The sequence below is a fragment of the Ambystoma mexicanum genome, chromosome 9, assembly GCF_040938575.1.
Source record: "Ambystoma mexicanum isolate Mex_15411 chromosome 9, UKY_AmexF1_1, whole genome shotgun sequence".
Taxonomy (NCBI): domain Eukaryota; kingdom Metazoa; phylum Chordata; class Amphibia; order Caudata; family Ambystomatidae; genus Ambystoma; species Ambystoma mexicanum.
This window is the reverse complement of record NC_090931.1, coordinates 1,420,873,315-1,420,895,508: the sequence shown is the minus strand read 5'-3', so window position 1 is coordinate 1,420,895,508 and position 22,194 is coordinate 1,420,873,315. Positions and strand designations below refer to the sequence as shown.

General features: G+C 45.7%; 1 protein-coding gene across 4 annotated transcripts in view; it reads left to right on the top strand.

The window, feature by feature from the left end:
* The window catches only part of TNS1 (tensin 1), a 2,137,091-nt gene that overhangs the window by 813,294 nt on the left and 1,301,603 nt on the right, over window positions 1-22,194 (top strand). Inside the window, exon 1 of one of the 4 annotated variants that reach the window (XM_069616814.1) lies at window positions 21,000-21,242. The exons of the other annotated variants lie outside the window; for them this stretch is intronic. Coding sequence (XP_069472915.1) covers window positions 21,162-21,242 — 81 coding nt within the window. The 5' untranslated portion in view covers window positions 21,000-21,161. Of the gene's footprint in view, window positions 1-20,999; window positions 21,243-22,194 lie in introns of those variants that run through there. 4 annotated transcript variants of the gene reach the window in all.

The window sequence follows — 22,194 nt, the reverse complement described above, 5'->3', positions numbered from 1 at the left end:
TTTCATTTTTTCTTCGTATTTCAATGGCCACCAAGGAAAGAGAGAAAGGACTACATATAGTCCCTTCTTCCCGTTGCGTGGTGCCCATTTTTTTCAATTTTTTTTTGTCAGTTGAGCAACGGTGAAGGCGTCATGCAACTTTAAAAAAGTCACTATAAGTACCTCAGTCTTTCGGGCTGGGATACTAATAGCAATAAGCCCCTCACTGGGGGGGTGGGGCATTACTGCTTCAGGTATTGCCCTGGGTCATGCGTTAAGGCCCCAGCGTCACTTGGGCCTGTAACTATGGACTGCGAGGACTTACCTGAAGTGGTAATGACCCCACAGCTCGAGCCTTATTGCTTAATTACAACTGGTGTAGGCTGGCTGCAACTGTACAGGAGACTCTTTACCTGGTGCCTCATATGATACATATGAGTGATACAGCTGTGTTCTAGTTCATTGAAGCATCTCATGTGGTTGATGGAATTAACAATAATGTGCTCAGACCCAAATAACCGGAAAGACTCAAAGAATATGACAAAGTACTATTCTACTGTCAGCTCAAATAAAGTAGGGCAATCTGGGAACAACCAACTGTAGTCCACGCACTCACACTTAAGTTTTGATTACACGAAGATTTTATACCTCAATGATGTCATCCTATGTAGCAAACTGTAAAACCTATTGAAGGGAGGGATTAGTTTAGGGAACATATGTACATATATATCATATACATATTCTTAATATTGCCGAATGCCCTTCATCTGGTGGGCATGCCCTGAACCACCTCTAAATACGTATAATACAGATTACAGCAGAATAACATCAGCGGGTTGTCCTGTGCAATAGCATGTTGCTATATAGAACCGATGATTGGTTGGCATTCTCTCCCCACCTTGGACTTTCGGGTCGTTAGCAGCACGTAAGCAAAACAAAACTCAGGCGCAGAGTGCAATGTCAGACTACTACCCACTTTCCCAATTTGTCCATAATTTCACATCAGCCAGGCCCAAGCCAAGGCTTCTCCTTTGTAGTTGAACGTACAGCCCGCTCTCTGCTCCAGGACTTTCAAGGGAGTGTAGGTACACCATTATCTTCGTCTAGAGCTTAATAAATAGCCCTTGTTTTTGACTTCTGAATCACGTGTGAGGAGACCACGATTTTGTCCATTTCAACCTTTTATTTAATACTATTAAATTCAATACGCTGGGTGTCATTACTCCTCTGGCCTCTGGAGCCTTGGTTGTTCTTCCTCACAGAAGCTTTTCACATCCTTGATTGTCCAATACTTGGCACTTGCAAATGTTTTCATCTTTGCTTAATCCAAGAGAAATGTGTTTTACATACATGGCTTATCCTCTTGACTCCCTTTGTGCTTGGCAATTATTCCTTCATGTGGCATCCTTGACCCCAAGCTAATAGTCTCCTCTTAATTACTCACACAAAGCTGGTTTTCCTGCATCTCCTGACTCTGCAGCCCTGGTCTGTCTCTGAGGTAGCTTGATTGGTTTCAACACGAGTCCAACGTTCACCCTTTTCTCATAGCCTCCTTAGCCACTTTATATTTTATTCGGCACCAAGCTTCTTTATGTGTCAACCGCCTTGCGTTTCTGTGTATATAGATTCACTTCATCTCTTCTCACGTATTGCTTTGGTGCATATAATTTCTTCATATTTAAATTGCATATTTCTCTTATCACGCCAGTTGCATCTTTATCCTTTAAGTATGTGTATATCGTTTCAGTATGTCTTGGTGTCTTTCCTTCATGGCATCACTCTGCCCTCGTCCGATTTCACCTAGAGCTCTTCGATTTCTAATGGTGTGTGCAGACATTCTTCCACCCTTTCAATGCGAGGGCCCATATGATACGGTTTCCTGAGTGCATACCATATCTCAGACACTTGATGCGGTATTGGGACAATACATGGTGTCCCATATAGGCTTCTTGATTTGATGATTTGATTTAGAACTTTTAATGTACATATCCTTCCGGAACAAAGCCAGAGACCTGCATCTAAGCACAGATATTCAATTCCTTTGCAAACTTAAAACATCACCACACAGAAGGAACATTTTTGAAACAGAGTTTTCAGATTTTTTCCGAAAAAGAGTAATAGAAGGTATGTTCCGTAGTTCCACTGAAAGTACATTCCAGAGACAAGGGCCTTTAATAGAAAAGCATTGATCACCCTGGGAGACACAATGAGAGGGAGGAACAACCAACACATGTTTTCCTTCTCCTGCTGTTCCAATATGATGGAGACAAGGGGGCAGGAGCTAGGGATGACCTGTCCATTTGCTCCTCTACATTCCCCACTCTGGTTGAGTCCTTGACCACCTCCTCCTCTTCAATGTTCTTCATCTTCTCTGCATACTTTGGTTTCTTCGGAAATCCATACTTTTGTCACCCCGCTCAGGTCACCGGCATTCTTTATGTGCTCATCCACACTACAGGTCCTGTGACAGCATTCTGCAGTTGGTATACAGAATACCCAATGTCCAATATAGTTCTTATGATTCTTTGGGTAATAAAACTTCATCGCTGGGTGCTAGGGATGACATGTCCATCTGCGTCTCTACACAGCTCTGCAAGTGGTTCTGCTGGCCCGATTATCATATGAATTATTTATTAACATGTAAACAATGTCTCCCTCTAATCAAACTGAAACGTGCTACACATTTTTTTTTTATTCAAACACAGAAAATTAGCAAGAACAAACATTTCTTACTATCCTTGCCAACATTTTGCTACAATCAAGCTTTGTGAAGGCATATTGGGCTAAAGACAGTTCAAATCTTAGCGCAAATCACGTACATGTTAATGACTTTTTTTTAGAAAATCTCAGCCATAGGAGACCAATTGGGATAAACAACAGTAGTAATTTTGAATTTAACATATTATTTATTGCTCAGCTATTACGCTCATTATGCTAATTTTCAGTATTATTTACTCCAATCACAAAAAAGTTCACATACTATATTTTTAGTGACACAAATGACAGTGTATTTTTTGAAACAGTAAATATCAGTCGTCATCTGCATGTGTGTTCATTGTATGGTGGTACAATCAGTTTCACCTATACTATTGATAGGAGAAATGGTAGAAACTAAAGTAAGAACAAAAAATCACCAATGAGTGTTTTAATAGATGATTTTAGCCCCCCTTTTCTAGGAGTATGGGGGTTCCTTATTTCAAGTTGTGTATCAGTGTGTTTAAGGTGATCAGTCATTGCAGTACAACTTTCAAATAAGTATGGTGGACGGAGGAACTTTTCATTAGTAGGAAAAACCATGGATGGATAGCCCGCAAATGTATTTGTTTTACCATCATTCTTACTAGTATGATTTCTTGGTGTTTCCTACCTCATCCGTATAAAGGATACTGTGGGCATGGTAATACTTGAATCAAATGTGCCCACAAAATATTATGCTTAGAGAGATAAAAAGTAAATGTATGTGGTCAGTAGTGGTTCCAGGGTTTTAAGTAGGGCTTACAAATTGATGTGATGGTTGCTATCAAAAAGAGTCCAAATGTGCACTGCATTAAGCTAGGGACTTTGTGTTGTCTTCTACTTTTTTTCTCTGTGAATTTTGTACAAGTAGCCTTACTTCAATAAAGCCTACTGGGCATCACTTCACATTATATATGGACTGAAACTAAATTAAAATACATATTACTCTTGTAAATACTGCCACAGTATTGTCAACATTCCATACATCTAAGACGATTAGGATTTCATACATTGTGCAATTGTATACCGGGTCCCAGCACCACTAGAATTTCTGGCATGTGGGCTCCATTGTCCATGTTCACCCTGTTGATATAGAATAGATACAAATTAAAGGGGCTTTAAGTAAAATTTAAATAAATTGAGCCGGCCATTGAGTACTGTAGCCCGTGAGGCACACAACATTGAGACATATTCTGATTTGCCCATAAAGGAATATATTAGTGAATTTAAAAGGTGACATGCAGGTTCAAAATAATTCTCTCAGTTGTTAATGCTCATTTGGTTCCTTTATCTTCGAGCAATCATGGTTCATTTGATTTTTTTACCGAACTTCTCTCCACTACAGTAAATATCAAGAAGTTGCATGCTAAAAAAAATCAGTTAATGTCAACATTATTAGCATAATTCACTGAAAAGCATTTGTCCTAAAACATTTGATCGAATATTAATGAACTTTTTTTCCAGTCAAATTGAAAATAATATATATATGGGTAAGGTAGTTTTAGGCTCTAGGGTTGGAACCTGCCAGTGCTGAGCTCCAGTTATATCGGTCGTGTGCAAGATCACAGGAGTAAATGTAGGGGTTTAGCCCAAGCCCCTGTTTGGTTGAATAGAAAAAATGGTGGTCTCCTGGTTATCTCGCTTGGAAGTTAATGCAGTAATTACTGTGACACTTAATTCCATACGAATTGATTCGTTTTTATTTAGTGGTGTTTGTTCTTCCATTGATGTTTTACATACTCATAATTGTTTTTTGAGAAAACACTGTTTCAACCTGGATAAGCAAGTTTTGGTCAGCCGACACGTGTTTCGACCCGTACGGTCTTTCTCAAGGCTGAGCAATGGTCATAGGTGACAATTGTGGGGTGTTGTGTGACAATATAGTGACATATTGCAATAATTCATTTGTGGTGTGAGAGTGATGTGTAGGTGTAGTGACAATATATGACATTGACATAATAGACATTGGTGTTTAAGCAAAACATTTTTGCATTGTGTTGTGGGAGGAAAAAGAGAGAAAGGAGAGGTGAGCAACTGGTAAAAGTTGAAGGCTTCATTTGGTTATAAATGCATATTGGGGGGGGGGGGAGAAATATGGAGACCCCTTACCAATTCAATTCTGGTGTGTGCCCCCTTGGGGATCTGTTGTGCTGTGGACTGTCCTTGTGGTAGTCCAGGCTCCTGTTGGGCCCTGCTGGAGAATAAAAGCAGTGAGCTTGTACTACGGCTCAGCGGGTGCAGGTAGTGACTTGTACTAGGTCGCCCGGGTCCATGGGCAATCCCACCTGTGCTGAGTCCGCTCCTAATTGAGTTGAGGATGCCATATGATGGGCATTGCAGTATGAAGATCACATCACGTGCCGTTATCCATGGCCATGTGTGTTTTATACTGCTTGTGTAATTTTATCTATATAGTGGAGAGATGAGACGTTGCATGAAAAAGGATGGGTTTGGATGAGCATCAAGAGCTTAATTGCAGTTCTTGTGTTCCCCAAGCCCATAATGACCGTTTGTATAGGTGCTTACGGTGGAGCGTCAGGGGAGTATTCCCATCTAAGTGTCGTCCCCGTCTCCCCGCATAGTGCGAAGAGAGCAGTTACTGCGGGGTTACTGAGAGGGGGCATGTCTCTGTCACTAATGTTGGAGATCCGGGGGATTACAGGAAAATTACCTGATTGTTTCTCTGTTGTCCTCGATGGCGGTGCGCTGCTGCTAGATGAGCCGTGCAGCGCCGCCATTATGTAGTGTTGGAGATTTGTGTTGAGTCATGTTCATAGACTCAACGCGCATGCGCATCACTGTAGTGGCAGTGGTTTGCGCATGCGCGTGTGGGCAAATTGCTGCCCGTCTGATGCTGGTCCATGCGCATGCGCTTGTTGTACTCCCGGTTGCGCATGCGTCATGGATCAGTTCAGAAGGGGAATGTTCCAGCTTCCCTGAGTGCGTTCCATTGGGAACAGCTGATTGTGACCTGTATTTTTGGGCCGAATTGTTGATAATAAACGGGGGGGGAAAAAAAGTGGGGGGGTTTCCGCCAAGGGAGCTGTTGTTAAGGTATGACCTGGTCCATGGTGACTAAGTAGTCCAGGAATTTCTAGATGAAAGTGCCGGGCCTAATTGCCCTATTGTAGTCTTGGGTGGTCATTTAGGTATGTCCTGTGACTAGTCCTTGAATGGGAGGGGGGGGGGGGTTTGTTATGAACCCACCTTTGCCTGCTCCCTCCTCCCTGTGGTGATTATAGGGATTACGGTGGCCAATGATGAACGTGCCATCCCTTTGATGGTTGGTAGAGGAATTCATAACGGAGGACAATAAAGGATCACAGAAAAACATTAAAGTCATGATCCTTATTTAAGCCATTTTTTACACATCGGAAGTGGCAGATAAGACGTGCTTCTTCCTGTCTGAGTTTCAGGATTCTATCGCCTCCTCTGGGGCCAAGCCGGACCGTCTTGAGTCCGATGAATCGTATGTCCGTCTTGTTCTCCATTTGATGGTTCTTTTGCCAGTGATTAGCCAGAGGGAGTCGAGGATCCTGTGAATGTATACTGGCAATGTGTTCTCTGATTCTGAACCGCCAAATGTGGAACATGTACTATGTGCAAATATGCAACTCAGACTAAATGTGCCAAATTCTCAGGCTGCCCAATGTTCAACATCACAGAGCACATTAACTGTAAAACAAAATTTGTGGTATATGCCCTAATATGTGTTTGTCAAAAAATATACATAGGCAGCACAATCCGCGAGACGCGGTTCAGAATGAAGAAGCACGTCTTATCTGCCACTTCCGATGTGTAAAAAATGGCTTAAATAAGGATCATGACTTTAATGTTTTTCTGTGATCCTTTATTGTCCTCCGTTATGAATTCCTCTACCAACCATCAAAGGGATGGCACGTTCATCATTGGCCACCGTAATCCCTATAATCACCACAGGGAGGAGGGAGCAGGCAAAGGTGGGTTCATAACAAACCCCCCCCCCCCTCCCATTCAAGGACTAGTCACAGGACATACCTAAATGACCACCCAAGACTACAATAGGGCAATTAGGCCCGGCACTTTCATCTAGAAATTCCTGGACTACTTAGTCACCATGGACCAGGTCATACCTTAACAACAGCTCCCTTGGCGGAAACCCCCCCCCTTTTTTTCCCCCCCCGTTTATTATCAACAATTCGGCCCAAAAATACAGGTCACAATCAGCTGTTCCCAATGGAACGCACTCAGGGAAGCTGGAACATTCCCCTTCTGAACTGATCCATGACGCATGCGCAACCGGGAGTACAACAAGCGCATGCGCATGGACCAGCATCAGACGGGCAGCAATTTGCCCACACGCGCATGCGCAAACCACTGCCACTACAGTGATGCGCATGCGCGTTGAGTCTATGAACATGACTCAACACAAATCTCCAACACTACATAATGGCGGCGCTGCACGGCTCATCTAGCAGCAGCGCACCGCCATCGAGGACAACAGAGAAACAATCAGGTAATTTTCCTGTAATCCCCCGGATCTCCAACATTAGTGACAGAGACATGCCCCCTCTCAGTAACCCCGCAGTAACTGCTCTCTTCGCACTATGCGGGGAGACGGGGACGACACTTAGATGGGAATACTCCCCTGACGCTCCACCGTAAGCACCTATACAAACGGTCATTATGGGCTTGGGGAACACAAGAACTGCAATTAAGCTCTTGATGCTCATCCAAACCCATCCTTTTTCATGCAACGTCTCATCTCTCCACTATATAGATAAAATTACACAAGCAGTATAAAACACACATGGCCATGGATAACGGCACGTGATGTGATCTTCATACTGCAATGCCCATCATATGGCATCCTCAACTCAATTAGGAGCGGACTCAGCACAGGTGGGATTGCCCATGGACCCGGGCGACCTAGTACAAGTCACTACCTGCACCCGCTGAGCCGTAGTACAAGCTCACTGCTTTTATTCTCCAGCAGGGCCCAACAGGAGCCTGGACTACCACAAGGACAGTCCACAGCACAACAGATCCCCAAGGGGGCACACACCAGAATTGAATTGGTAAGGGGTCTCCATATTTCTCCCCCCCCCCCCAATATGCATTTATAACCAAATGAAGCCTTCAACTTTTACCAGTTGCTCACCTCTCCTTTCTCTCTTTTTCCTCCCACAACACAATGCAAAAATGTTTTGCTTAAACACCAATGTCTATTATGTCAATGTCATATATTGTCACTACACCTACACATCACTCTCACACCACAAATGAATTATTGCAATATGTCACTATATTGTCACACAACACCCCACAATTGTCACCTATGACCATTGCTCAGCCTTGAGAAAGACCGTACGGGTCGAAACACGTGTCGGCTGACCAAAACTTGCTTATCCAGGTTGAAACAGTGTTTTCTCAAAAAACAATTATGAGTATGTAAAACATCAATGGAAGAACAAACACCACTAAATAAAAACGAATCAATTCGTATGGAATTAAGTGTCACAGTAATTACTGCATTAACTTCCAAGCGAGATAACCAGGAGACCACCATTTTTTAATATATATATGGGGGCAGGGGCAGGGCATAGATTAGGTTGAGGGGAAGTGGGGAGAGCTGCAGGGGGTCTCCCCCGCATTTTAGACCGAATAAAGGTCAAATAAATTGGATCAAATGTGATTAGGTCAAACAGACCGAAACCAATTTCAACAGTATATTAACATTCAATCTGGAATGATTCTTTATTTACATTTGATAAGTGAAAACATCTAATAACAATTGGCCTGAATCTAATAAGTATCAAATATGGTCAGATTCAATGTGTTTATGAAGTAATGTGCATGGTCTAGTCCATGTTGCCTCAGTGTTCCGCCATTTTGAATGTACATCAGTGCATTGGAACAAGACGTTAGACATCAGTACATATGAAACATGAGAGGTTTCAACAAACGTAAAAATTGAATCCATTTGAGATCCATGGTCAATCCTTCATTAATAGCTGTGACGAATCACAGGATTCAGTCACTTCTCCCCAGGGGCAGCCTTTCCCTGTGAGGCTAGGGAGGTGAGCCAGCTATGCGATACCCGACCTAGGGGTAGAGGCAAGTGGGACCTCACCAGGAGAGAAAGGGAGGTAGTGAAAGTTGGATCCCTGCGCTGATCTTGTTTCGTGTTCTGAAGTGCGTCCTGCTGCCAAGTCCTGGGTTCCTGCGGGACAATGCTCCAAAAGTCCTGTATGGTGAGATATAGGAAGCAGATGGAAACCTTGTCTTTGATGCCGCTGGATTCCAGATAAGGTAGTGCGTCTAGCATGAGCAAATGATGAGCCTCACTACTTAGGTTTAAGTGCAGTGTTGTTTTAATTAGCATTATGTTGCCACAGTCTTTAGAGCACATGTAGTGACCAACACTACATGTGATAGCCGACACGCGTTTCGACCAGACGATCTTTATCAAGGCCGTGATGGTGTGGCATAGTGAAGGTGCCATATTGGTTATGTGGTGAGTGGCAAATTGCTCTGAGTAGCAATGTGAGTGGTGACATAGTACATGGTCAGGTGACATGAGGGCACACATATGTCATTTGAACAGCATAGTGACGTGAGGTGAGTGTGACAAATATATACATGAAAAGGTGTGAAGAATACGCATTTGTAATAATCAAAAACAATAAGACCCAATTGGGGACACATTGATAGTAGACAGAGGTTGCACCAAGGAGCGAGGAGAAAAGGAGGGAACAAATTTGTTTGATATTGTTTGATATTGTTTTGCTAAATGCTTGTAGGAATGAGTAGGGCGAGGAAGGTTCTTACGGGATTCGGTATTGAGGTTTTATGTTCCTTGGTTAAGGAGGCTGGGTAGCAACTAAGGAGAAATAGAACTGAGTATTAGTGAGGTGGGGTCAGAAAGATCTGGCGCAGATTGGCTGGTGCGTGGCACGGAAGTGAGGATGTGTCCTGTACCCCCCTGGTAAGGGGTTTCCTGATGGTGAGGTCGAGATCCTGATGTTGGGGATGGATCCCCTTTAGAGAGGGTCAGCGTATTGCAGAAAAATCCCATCATTGTTGCATTTAGCGTTTAAAGTTGTGCCCATTGCATGAGGAAACATAGAACCTTTTTCCCCTTTGTGGAACCCTTCGAGATCATGCTCTAGACATGTTTGAGAGTGGGTTTTGTTTTCATGCTTGGAACTGGGGCCGACATACGCTGAAAAGTGGGCCCAATGCAATATACCATTGCTGGTTTCCTATCTAGGTATTCCTAATGATTGGGACTAGTGTTAGTAGATGCCAATGTCTGTTTAAGGTCCTGCTCAGATTGGAGCTCTGCAAGGAGAAATCTATAAATGAATCTGAGTGGCTGTGCATTCATGTCTTTGTTGTTCCCTTATGTTAACTATTGCTGCTTTGATGTCTGTTGTATTTCACACTCTGTCCTCAGACCTCGTGCTATGTGCAAGAGGTTTCTGGTAACTATGGTATCACTTTCTGGTGATTGTCAGTGAGACTGCATTTTTGTTTAGTTCTAGAATACTTATTGGTGTAACTGGGAGAGTGTGGTAACTCACTCTCGGGTAACATCGCTGTATCCACCAAATATCAGGTGCTGTCTCTATGGAGGACTGGCTTCTGGGAACATTGTCACGTGTTCTACAGGGCAACACCGGCATTGCTGAGTCTGGTGTAATTTTTGTCTGGGGAAGTTTTTGAATCCCAAATCACATTGCAATTAACAGGCATGACATTGTTCACATTAGCACCACACATTTGCCTTGCATCGATGCAATCCAGGTGCCAGTTTAATAATATGTTTACTGGGTCAACACTGGCATTACATTGCTGAGGCTGTTATCATCATTTTCAGAGAGAGATCATGAAATCCGAATGACAATATGATTTCATGGAGTAACACAGCTTTGGCATTATAACAACTGATATTGACATTTCCTGCGAGCAGTTTAGTTACTAGAGTGGCCGTGTGTTTACAGGGTGGACACGAGTCTGACTCGTCGAGTCATAGCTGGGCTCACAGCTTTGTGGGATAATCACACAGTCAAGCGCTTTGAAACACGTGTATAGGCGCTATATAAATAAACTATCATATCATAAGAAAGAGGATGAGTTTTGCATAAGCACTACGGGCACAAGACTATGGCTAATGGCATTATGATAGTATTGCTGCAATGTAGAGAGCAGTGTAATGACAAGCTCAATTGCAAGGGACCTCACTCGGGGACGTTTACCACCCACCCTCAAATAAGACTCATACAATGAATTATTTGAGGTCCCTTTTGCAGACATAGGTAACTTTGATTTGATTGTATTGATTGTATTGATTGTTTTTTGAACTTGTATAGCGCCTATCACCTGGAACCACACAGAAGCTGCATCTGGGTGCAGATGCTAAGAGTAGGTGAACAGTCTAATGTTGATTCTCTCACCAGTTTGGTTTTTTGAACTGTCACATAATCACAAAATCTGGAAATCAAAATAGTGAAGGAATCAACAAGTTACTAATTTCTGTGTCCCAGGCATAGGCGTATTTTTATGTATTGGGCATTTATAATGCACTTATACACATGTGTTTTGAGGTGCAACAAGACAAGAGGGAGGGGAACGGGGAGGATACAACAAAAACCGGTCCTACTAGGTCAGTTTGTGCAAGTGCAGTAAATATAAGCGCATGGGAGAGGGGAGAGGGGTGGTGCCGGTCAGGGTGGCAGGGCCCGTGAGAGAAAGTGAGTGCCAGGGGAGGCCAGGTGGACAGAGCCAGGGGAAAGCAGAGAGTGCAGGGGGGAGGAAGGTACACAAACTAAGTGCAAGGTAAGGGGGTTGATAGGGCAACAAGGGTGCAGGCCCAGCAAGGCTAGTGCAGGGGTAGGGCACAGGAGGGCAAGTGAAGGTGGATGGGGAGAGGCAGGGGAGACGAAGTGCAGGGGCAGACTGGATTAGGGGGGCATGGTGCCCTGTAACGCTATGAAGGAACCAGAGGTATACAACAGTACAGATGCATAAAGGAGCACTTTCAGAGTTAACAACAGAACAGGTATACAGCGGGAGGTAGGATACAGAGGGGCACAGAGGAGGGGGTACAGCTGTACAGGGTGGTGGGGTGGAGAGGGGTGGAAGGCATCTAGCGAGTCAGGTGGCCCATGGGTGACAGGATGGCTTAGGTATTGAGGAGGAGCGACTCCTTGAAGTGGTGGGCCTTGAGTTATTTTCTTTATGTATTTGTTCAGTAAACCAGACTCTAACAGGTGTACTCTTTCCATTTCCATAAACACACCCCTTTTCATTTACCCCTTAATGCCCCTGAAGTGGGCTTGTGCGATTCTGGGAGCTTATCAGGTAACATTAGAGGGGTTGGGGCCTGTGTTGGTTCAATAACAGAGGGCATTTTGCAACTCCTGCATTTCTTTGGCTATTGCAGACACGAGTGGGTGGGCATCTGCTACTGATCCTTCTTTCTATGCAAACGCTTGTGATGAATCCAGTGATGTTCTCACTTCCTCTCTGGGGAAACTCTCTTCGCATGTGGCAAGGGAAGAGCAGCCACTACCTGATCCAGACTCTGCGGGTGGCTGTCCAAGGGAGGACCACGGGATGGGAGGGGACCCCCATGGGAGGGAAAGAGGCTCAAGGGTAGAAACATGGTATCTCCCTTACACGTTGTCACCACCTTGCCAAATCCGCAAACTTCTCCCCCAAAGCGTGTGAATGGATCACCTCATTCCTGCAAGATAGGGCTATGAAAGTCTTTTCCGACTCAGCCTGTGCCACACCGAGCCTTATCAAGTGCGGAGTTCCACAAGGGTCCTGCATTGCACCCACCTTGTACAACCTGTTTACCAGGCCACTGTTCAAATTGTTGGAAGCCCTCGGCATCTCATATACTAATTATGCAATGACACTCAGGTACTCATTGCCCTCTCGGGTGATTACCAGGCCGATAGCAACACCCTCAACTCAATCTACTCTAAGATCCAATCATGGATGGCCCAGAACTGGCTATGCCTCAACAGCGAAAAAACAGAACCTCAGTTGATGGATCCCCGTCCATCCTCAGCAAACTAGGCAATCAATACTCCACCTTCGCTGTCGACAATATTCCCATTGCCGTCTCCCAAACGATCAAAACACTTGGCGTCTACCTTGACTCAGACCTGACCATGGATAGACAAATCAGCGCCATTGTCTCCTCATCGGCCTATTTCTCCAAACTTCTCAATGCAGTAAGACCTTTCCTTTCCCTGCCCAACTGCCTCACCATAGCTAGGGCAATCATCGGCTCTCGTCGTGATTACTGTAATGCCCTCCTGGCAGGGACCTTCAGCAAAAACATTGCCAAACTACAGGTGGTCTAGAACAACGCACTCAGGGTCGCCACTGGAATCTCCAGGAGGGACCACATCTCCACCACAAGAAGGCAGGTGCACAGGCTGCCAGTTAAAGAAAGGATAATTTTCAAAACCCTCTCACTCGCCCACAAGTGCCTCCATGACCTAGCTCCTCCCTACCTGGCCTCTAGAATTCAGAAACTCTCCTCTCAAAGGCCTACCAGAATGGCCTACACCAACATGATCTCCACGCCCAAAAGCAAGAGAGTGCGCGCAGGTGGCACTAGCTTCCCGTCCATGGCCGCCTCTTTCTGGAGCTCCCTTCCCGCTCACCTCAGGATGATTGACTCCCATCTGGCCTTCCGTAAAGCCATTAAAACCAGACTATTTGTTTGATTTGTCAAGTGTAAGCCTTAGTTTATCTTTGCTTACTTAACATGCCTGTAACTAAGACTGTGTCACTGTTTTGCAATTAAGCTTTCTTTCATTGACTTGCAAGCGCTGCGATGCCCATGGGCTGTATGTTGCGCTATACAAATACAAATAAATAAATAAATAAAATAAATATGACATCCCCTAAATTCCCATATTACCAAATTACTGTGAATGCAAGCAGATGTCCATGACCAAATGATAATGATGTGTTATTATATAGCACTTACGCTTAAGCGCTTTATATAGACAAAATATACACCCAATATCACCCAACCTGTGTTGGTACTCATTTATCGACCTCAGAAGGATGAAAGGCTGAGTTGAGGTGTTTAAGAACAGACTAAATCAGTAACTCAACCCCTTAAGTGTGCCTTAAATAAACTTTTAATGAGCCCAGCAATAATTGTATAGAATTCCAGAAAGACACATTATTTGGTATTCCTATTCTTTCTTATTTTGGGTCAGTGCTGAAAGTGTTAGACTTATGGCACTCGTGTTCTTATTTTTCTTCTTTTTTTTTTTAAGAGGCCTGTACAAGAAAGCCATCCACTCCAGAAGTAAAGAGCCACTTGTTGCTGACCACAGCCCTTGAGCTTGCATTACAAAAAAATAATAAAATCTTTTTTTTTAATCTTTTTTATTAGGGGTCGCAAGGAGACCACAGAGGTTGCAAGGGAGACCTCAGAGGTAGCAGTTGCGACCTCTGGTGAACCCTTAATGACGTCCTTGCCGGGCAGGAGAGGATACCAGGCAGTGTGTTTGTGAGTCTGGCACCAGCACCCAATTACAAATAAGAGGTATACAAGTAAGAGGTGCCAGAAGAGGAAAGGCAGCTTCTTGGAAGTATATGAAACCCAGGGGATTAAACCAAATTCTCTTTGACTGGAAAAGGGATTAAACTGTGCAGAGCCACGTGAGTCAAGAGGAGGAAAAGAACCCTTGAGTGTGTGAAGTCTAGGGCAAGGGAGTCATAACCCCTGGATTGGATAATTACATTTTTCTGGGAAAGATAATTATGGTCACAGGCTGAGAGGAAAGTGAGAAACTCAGGGAAAGGGCCCCTGAGGATTGTGAAACCCTGTGGAACGTTGATTATTTATTTGGGCACCTTTTGAACTTTGTGCTGGAACATTTGAAAGTCTAACGATGACCATGTGAAAGATTTAGCCCCTTTGCACATTTCTTTTAGTTTTGCTGGTAAGGGTCAGGATAGGATTTTGGACACATGATCGGGAACTCTTCATTTTCAGACATTCTGACACCTTTAGTTTCGCTGAGGCAGGGAAATCCCTCATAGCGACAGGGCGAGATAGGTCTTTCTCCAGACCTACTTTTACTTTAAGAAAGGTTTATAGCAGTCATCACAATGCCTCTGTGTCCGAATCTTACTCCTGGCTCCTTATTCTAAGCAGTCTAATAGCTAACCAAATGCAGTTTATATTGTAGCATATCTGCATTACTGTAGTTAGTCCAACAGACACATGAGACAGCCCCGACAGAATGACGTCCTTTCATGTACTTGCCCGTTTTCAGCATTCAGAGTAGCCAATTTGTCCCATGAGCACCTCAGTCCAATCCTGATTTTCTAGTCATAGATTTGTTTACTTAGCCAGCAGCACTTGCATGCTGGGAACTACAGACTCGTGCTCAGAATGGAAAAATACAAATGTCCAAGTCCCATCAAGCAAAGTCTTGTTAGCTACCCAAACAGGGCTGGGTAACAGTGACCCTGATGTAATGGAGTCAGCTGACATCTGGCTATGCATTGTGCATTCCCACTGTTATCTGCAAGGTCTGTGGCTGCAAGAGGTAGACAATTGAGACTCCTTTTCTGAGACATCTTCGTGAAATGAGTTTTCTTCTGCCATAGAACTAGACCTGGATGAACTTTGCCACCTTATCCTCAAACCACCTGAACTTCAGGGGTTTCGACAAGGTCGAACTTCAGGTCAACATTTTGAAAAGTTCACCTAAGGGCCCGCCACATTGCGTAAGAAAGGGTCACATGGCTGGAGCTTCTTTGATCACCAGAGTTTTGGGATGGGTGACACTCCAGTGACCATTTCTTGAATTGAGGGGAGGAAAGAGACAGGAAATCCTGAGGGCAGCGTGTGAGAGACACACGCGTGCCTGATTTTGGTCGGAGGAGCAGCTCAGATTTCGGGCAGAATGTGACACACGGCTCAGTGTCCTACTGCTGAATCCAGAAGATAAGGCACATGTGGTAGTGTGACGCCTGTGAAGGGAAGCAAGAGGGGCTGGGAACCCCTCAGGACAGTGTTTGGTAGAATTGATCTCACCTGATTTTGCTGGGAGAGAGAAGCTGAGATTCAACGCGGCGGTTGATATGCCAGGCTGTTTCGTTTGCTTGAAGTCTTTTTGTCCAAGCATACCTATCACCCTTGATCCTGGGTGTCTCACTCCTTTCCTGCCCACTCAGAAGCACCCATTTAGGAAATTGCCACCTCCCCATGTTAACAACTGCCACTGTTGTCACACCTTTCGCCATGGGTGCAACTACCCCTTGTGGTCGCACTATGGTCATCCCATACCCCACTCTGTTTTCTCCTTACCTCTGCTTGCCTTCCTCGAAACCTTTCACCCATCACTTTCTTGGTTTCAGTTTGTCTCCCTATGTGAGAGAGGGTATGCCAAGATTCGGGTCCCTTGCTTGCTGCACCATAGGGAACCAAGCCGCACCTCACTGAGGAGGCCCAACAAGGCCAAAACATGTCTGGGGTTGCTTGTGTTTCCGTGCAGAGGGGACCTGATCTAGCAGTTCAGGCTTCTCCCATTGGTGGCAGTACCTGACTGATTTGCATATGGCTCAACCCCTTCTGCAATGGCGCAGACAGGCTAAAAAACGGCAGAGTCGAAGGTTGACCTGAGCAATGCCAGTGGTTTAGATTCATTTGAAACCTTCCACTGATCACTTTCTTGGTTACAGGTGTTGGTTGGCCTTCTGTTCCTGCTACATTTCTTTGGGGCGATCCCTCTGTAACGCCCCACCCAACCCGTGCCCAGCCCACAATCATGTCATATGGCTGTAGAGTGCAAAGCAGCAGTTCTGGCAGCCCTGCCATTTTCAACCTCTTCCCTTACCCAAACTCAGCATGCCCCATGGATTAATTCCACCCCCCCTTCCTCTGCCATAGAATATATGTTTCTGCCTTCCCACGCTGCAAGTCTCACTAGTTCTTACGAGTTTGCTTTTGTATCAATACGATTCAGACTCTTTCCTTTATGATCACTTGTGAACATTGAAGTCTAAAAGGATTCCATGACCACAAAGTGTTTCTGATTGTTCACTAAACACACATAATTTAATTATCCCATTAGCATACCATTGTGTGCATTAATCTATGCGTTTTGAATCAAAAGATCAAATATGTATTTATTTTTAATTTGTGAGACGCCTACCATGAGACATTGCCTAACTGCTGTAATGCTGTGAACACTAACTATGGAGCAAAAACATCTATCGTAATGTTTAGTACAACAAATATAGCCCATTAGAATGTACACGCAGTGTTCCCACCTAACCCCAGCAGTCACCACACTGCACCTCTGTCTCCAGCCTTTACTGTGTACCGATCAACAGCCTGTGGCTCTAGATGTTTTGGACTACAACTTCGATCAGCCCTGGACTGTCCCAAATTGATATGCTATGTCCTGCCCACAAACTGTGTGATGGGGAAAGGTACCGGCGTTGCTTCAGGCATGTTGCGATGTGTGAACATAATGGATGCAATTGGATACTAATTGGTGGAGACCATTAGCAGGGATTATTGTCCCTTAAGAAATGGGAATGGTGGGTGATGAGACATGGGAAGGGTACATAATTCTGCAATGATTATGGTTTTCAAACCCAAGGGCACTTTGTTCTGGCTCACACTACTTTGCCTGGTTCTACTGTGACCTTCCATGCAGAATGGGGGAAAATAAAGCTAAAGCCATACTCTTTTTGCTCAACATGTTTCTATGACTGTGAGGAATTTGACCATCCACACAGGGAGAATGTGTTCGCCTGGGCTTTTTGATGTTTGTTTATTTAAAAGGAATGAATGATGGGAGATCAACCTCTGGAAAATATGTGGGGCCATTTCTGCACATATTTTCCATGCTCACAACACAGCAGAAAAATAGTCATGTACTCTGGGAGAACACAGTTTACCAGCGCCTACCTCCCCTCTCATGTGTATCGGACACCTGACAGCTGTGGGTACATCAAATGTCTTTGGCCATGGGCAGCCTGATTAGCATTTCAAGGCCCCATGGATTTGCATCTCCATTGTTACACCTTGCTGGTGGCAGCAAATACTGAAGAATGTTAACTAGCGGTCTCAGGGAAGGCCCGGGTGCAGGATGTGACAATGGAGACCAGAAACCAACACCTATTTGTAATGCAATGTGTCAACTTGGTACTAACACCCCTCCTTGGTATTAAAGGGCAGTGAATGTCCTGTCTGGAACCACTCCCTTCAGAGCAAGGAAGTATGTGAATTGTAGGAGACGAAAGTCTGTCTGAAACCCCCTACTTCAAAGGAGGCCCATGTTGTGACCAAGCGCTGCATATGGCTCAGTTAATTAGGGAGACACTTTGATGTACAGCAGACAGGAAGATGGGTGGGACTTAGAAGTATACGTTGTCATCCTTCCCCTGTCTGTTGCCAACTGCTCCAATTCTGACCTGAAGCATCCCTGAAGATTGTTGGTGGGGACCTAGGATTGGTTTTTTAAGGTGGGCTTAGCTTGCACCAATTACTGGGGCCCATTTGGCTTTAAAAGAGGGCTAAGCCCCTCACTGATCAGATCATTTGAAGACTTCAAAAGGAGTAAGAAGAAGGACTCATTTGGACCTGAGCTGAAGGTATAGTCTACCTTACATCTTCCGCCAGTGAAGGAAGGCCAGGAGTTCCAAAAGGTAAGCAAGATCCCTCCCCGAAACATCCCCCAGGGAACGGAAGGAGGTAATGGACTCAGAGGACCCATCTAGCAGCTCCAGGACCGGTACCCAGACAGCACAAAGCGTGCCCTGCTAGGTTCTCACAGCAAGCTTCCCAGGTGGGAAGTGCCGGAGAGTCTCTGGACAAAGGACAAGGCTGTTGCCTGCTAACACCCTCCTGAGCTTTGGGCATTTTGCCTTGAAAAGATATGAGCCATGCAAAGAAGCTAGGAGGAGTGCCACTCAACCAACATCCAGCGTCCTTCTTTTTAGGAACAATTTTGAGACAGTCGAGTCATCGAACCGCATCTGGCTGCACCGCTGACTGTTGCCATGCCGCAGTCACCAGAGCCATCTGAGATGCCTCAATCAGCATTTCAGATCCCCCAACCAGCACAGAGACAATGATTCTTGGCCCTGAGCCGCCACGCCGGACAGCCTGCAGATGTCGATCCAGCTTTGCTTGCCGAACTGCCTGCCACCTGGTACACGCAGCTGTCTCCCGCCACTAACTCTGTCTCACCGGCTGTGAAGCGCCCTGGAACCACCTTGGCGCTGTCGAGCACCAAGAACTTCTTCAGCACCAGGTACATTGTGGTTCTGCCCCCCTGGTCCTTCTCCGAAGGCCCCTAGAAACAGTTACAACCTGTTGCCCCTTTGGTGTTGAAAGCAAATAATCTTGAGATATAAGACTGATTACTTTACAAACTCCCCTCCTGTCAGTATCCAGAGTGCATCCCTTCCTTTGTGAAACTGCATGTCCTCTGTGTTGCTTTACAGCGTGGGTTGTCATTATAGTGTGCTAGAACTGTCTGTTGTAGTAATAATAAACTAGATAAACTAGAAAGTAGATATTTTTATACAACCTTGACTGGACTGATCCTTTTATCATTGGGTAATAATTGTGTTTTTGCTATGTTGCAAATAAGGAACAATCCACAACCTTGCAGAGATAAGCCTGCCGTTCCGTCCACGTTACTAAAATTGTACAAGGAGGTCTTATAATTCACTTGTATTCCAACCTATTTGGATCCCTTCTGGTGTATTAGAGGTGTGGGGTTGGTTGATGGGTAGAAACTTATATTCATCCCTGGACCACTGGTGCCCTGGAAGTTGATTTTTCACAATAACAATATATGTAGTGTCAGGCTAGTTTATTATGAAAGCCTAGTTTATCATGTAGTGTTCTTTGCAAGGCATTGCTGTAAACAAAGTATTGTTTAAGCACATAAAACCCAAACCGAAACTTTAATATTTATATCAACTAAACCTGGGAAGATATGAGGTGCAGTGCTTCCATTTCCCACAGCCCTGTTTCACCACTTGACGAAAATGGGTGATCTTGGCCAACTCATGTCATCGTACTGCGCCTTATCTGTACAAGTAAGGGATTCAGTTCATAGCTTATGTTATTCTGATAATATGGGTTTATATGATATTATCAAAAAGGCCCCTCGCATGGTTTACTTGACTATACAGTTGCTTCATTTATAATAATATTGACCACTCATGTATTTCACAGCACACAGTTGTTTATCTCTCGGCTTAATCATGTCAACTTCTTGTAATGTCACGTCGGCCTCATGGCTGCAGTAGGTTTTGGGGACTGGTGATGCTCCTTGCAATGCCCTTTTCTGTGAAGTCACTTCTATGGATTAGAAAGTTTGCATACGTCACCCCACAGGGCCTGGGCAGAGCTCATCCAGGTGAGTTCCCTGCATGCACAATGACCCTACTACAGCTGTCTTCTTTTTGTTGTGTTGTCTATGCAGTAAAATGCCATCTGCGAATGACAGTGTGTGGAACCACAAGCACTGCACACCGCTTCTGAGGCGCTGCCACTGCAGGGGTAACGCTAGATGTGGAAAAGATTCGGGGCTACGCCAATGGCGGGACTGTCGGGACTAGCTAGCCTTTTGGTTATAGCCCCTGAGCTTCTATCCCGGGCTACAACCAAAAGACCCTGGTCTATAACCGCTTTGTGCCCCCCGCCAACCCCTCACCTAGCCAATCCGCTGCCCCCCAGCAGTCAAAACATCTGGAGAGCACAGGTCCATCTCAGAAAGAAGTCAGAATTGCACAGTGACGAAAAAGTGTGTTATGTAAGGTAACTGTGTTTGATATAAAGTGCCTTCTTCTGTTGTGTCTGCCTCTTAGCGCTATTTATACGTTCTTATAACATTCATTGCATGGTTCCTGATTTGGCATTCGTTTCTCGCACATTTCTATAGGCTACTTATACTATATAGGAGTAGTGTTTGTATGGGAAACCCCCGGTTTTAGGTGTAATGGTTGGTAGAAAAAGACAGTGCTCTCGAAGGTCATCGTGTAAACTCGAGTGCCGTTGGAGGCGGCTGGGCCCGCCGCAGAGAGCCCCGGCAGAGACTCCCGCCTCCCTGGGCGCAGTACAGTCGCAGGCGCCCCTGGACCATGTGCAGGGCTCGTCTGTAGCCCACTGGGTTGAAATCAAAATAAAAGGAGGGAGCGAGGCGCTGCCGGAGAGATTCCTGCAGGCCCCACCCCCACCCCCTCCTCAGGAGGATGAGGAGCTGACCCAAGAAAGAAGGGGAACGAAACAAAAGCCGGGTCTGCAGAGAGAGAGAGAGAGAGAGAGAGGGAGAAGCGCAATCCGGCGATGCCGCAGTCGGGAGGGAGTCCCCGGGAGTGATGCTTGCCTGCCCCCTCGCCGCACCACCCCCCGCACACTCGGCCACCCCGGGGGGCCGCTAGGAATGCCGTCGCTGGCCCTGAGCCTGCCCAAGGGGGCGTCCGGACACAGGATGACCTGGGTCTGTCTGTCCTGCGCGCTCGGGGTAGGTACCGCTTGCGCAACTTGTTCGCGGACCCGTGGGAGTCTGCTGCCGTGCTGCTGCGTCTCCGTAACCAGGGCGAGGACTGGCCAGTGGGGACGCGCGAGATGCGCCAACAGGCTGCTGGCTGGGGTGCATGCCGGCTGACTCCAACCCAACCCTACCGACATTTAGCCTGCTCGATGCCTGCCTTCTGTCTCCAAGTGTGCACGGTTATTGACACATGTGTCTAATGTCTCTGATTGGTTGGTTTGTGGTGTGTTCTGACGCTTTGGAGCGTTTCGGTTTTTGGAATACACGTTCAATGCATTCTTTAAAGTGTTGACCAGGTTTTTGTTAGAGTGTTGGGGGGGGGGGGGGAGTTAATTGAACAGAACAATAGCTACTCATGCCAAAGTGTGTGCCACCTGCCTCGGAGTTTGACAGCCTCCCCACCGTCTCCTCAGTCTCGAGCTCTCCTTGCTATTTAAGCCACGCTGGCGCAGTGACGCTGGCCCCAGTTGCTGTCCGCGCGCCAGGTCCTATACGAACTTTTCTGCCTTATCCCACTTCAAGTTAAGGACTAACATCCGAGCGAGTGTTCCTCAATGTGTATGCCAGTAGGGGATGGAGGGAGGGGCACATGGGCTGAATGTGTGGCAGTTTGGATTGGGGTACCGTCGATGGTTGGGTGTGCCAGTGGCTGTAAAGGGTTTGATATTGAAGGAATCACTGTGCTAAGGCAGTGTTGGTTTAACCGAATGGCAGTGACGTGGCAGCCAGCAGTGACAGGCATGAGATAACGTTTCCAAGGGTTTCCCAAAGGACTAATGCCCCCGTCCTTCTGCGACGGTCCAGCCCTATCCATCCTCAATCCCGGGAGTGACACTCGCGTCTAAAGCCTTCCCGAGAGTGCTTGTTGGTCTCTTTGCATGTAGACAGCGTGCCGCCGGCCACTGCACAGGCCCACGTCTCC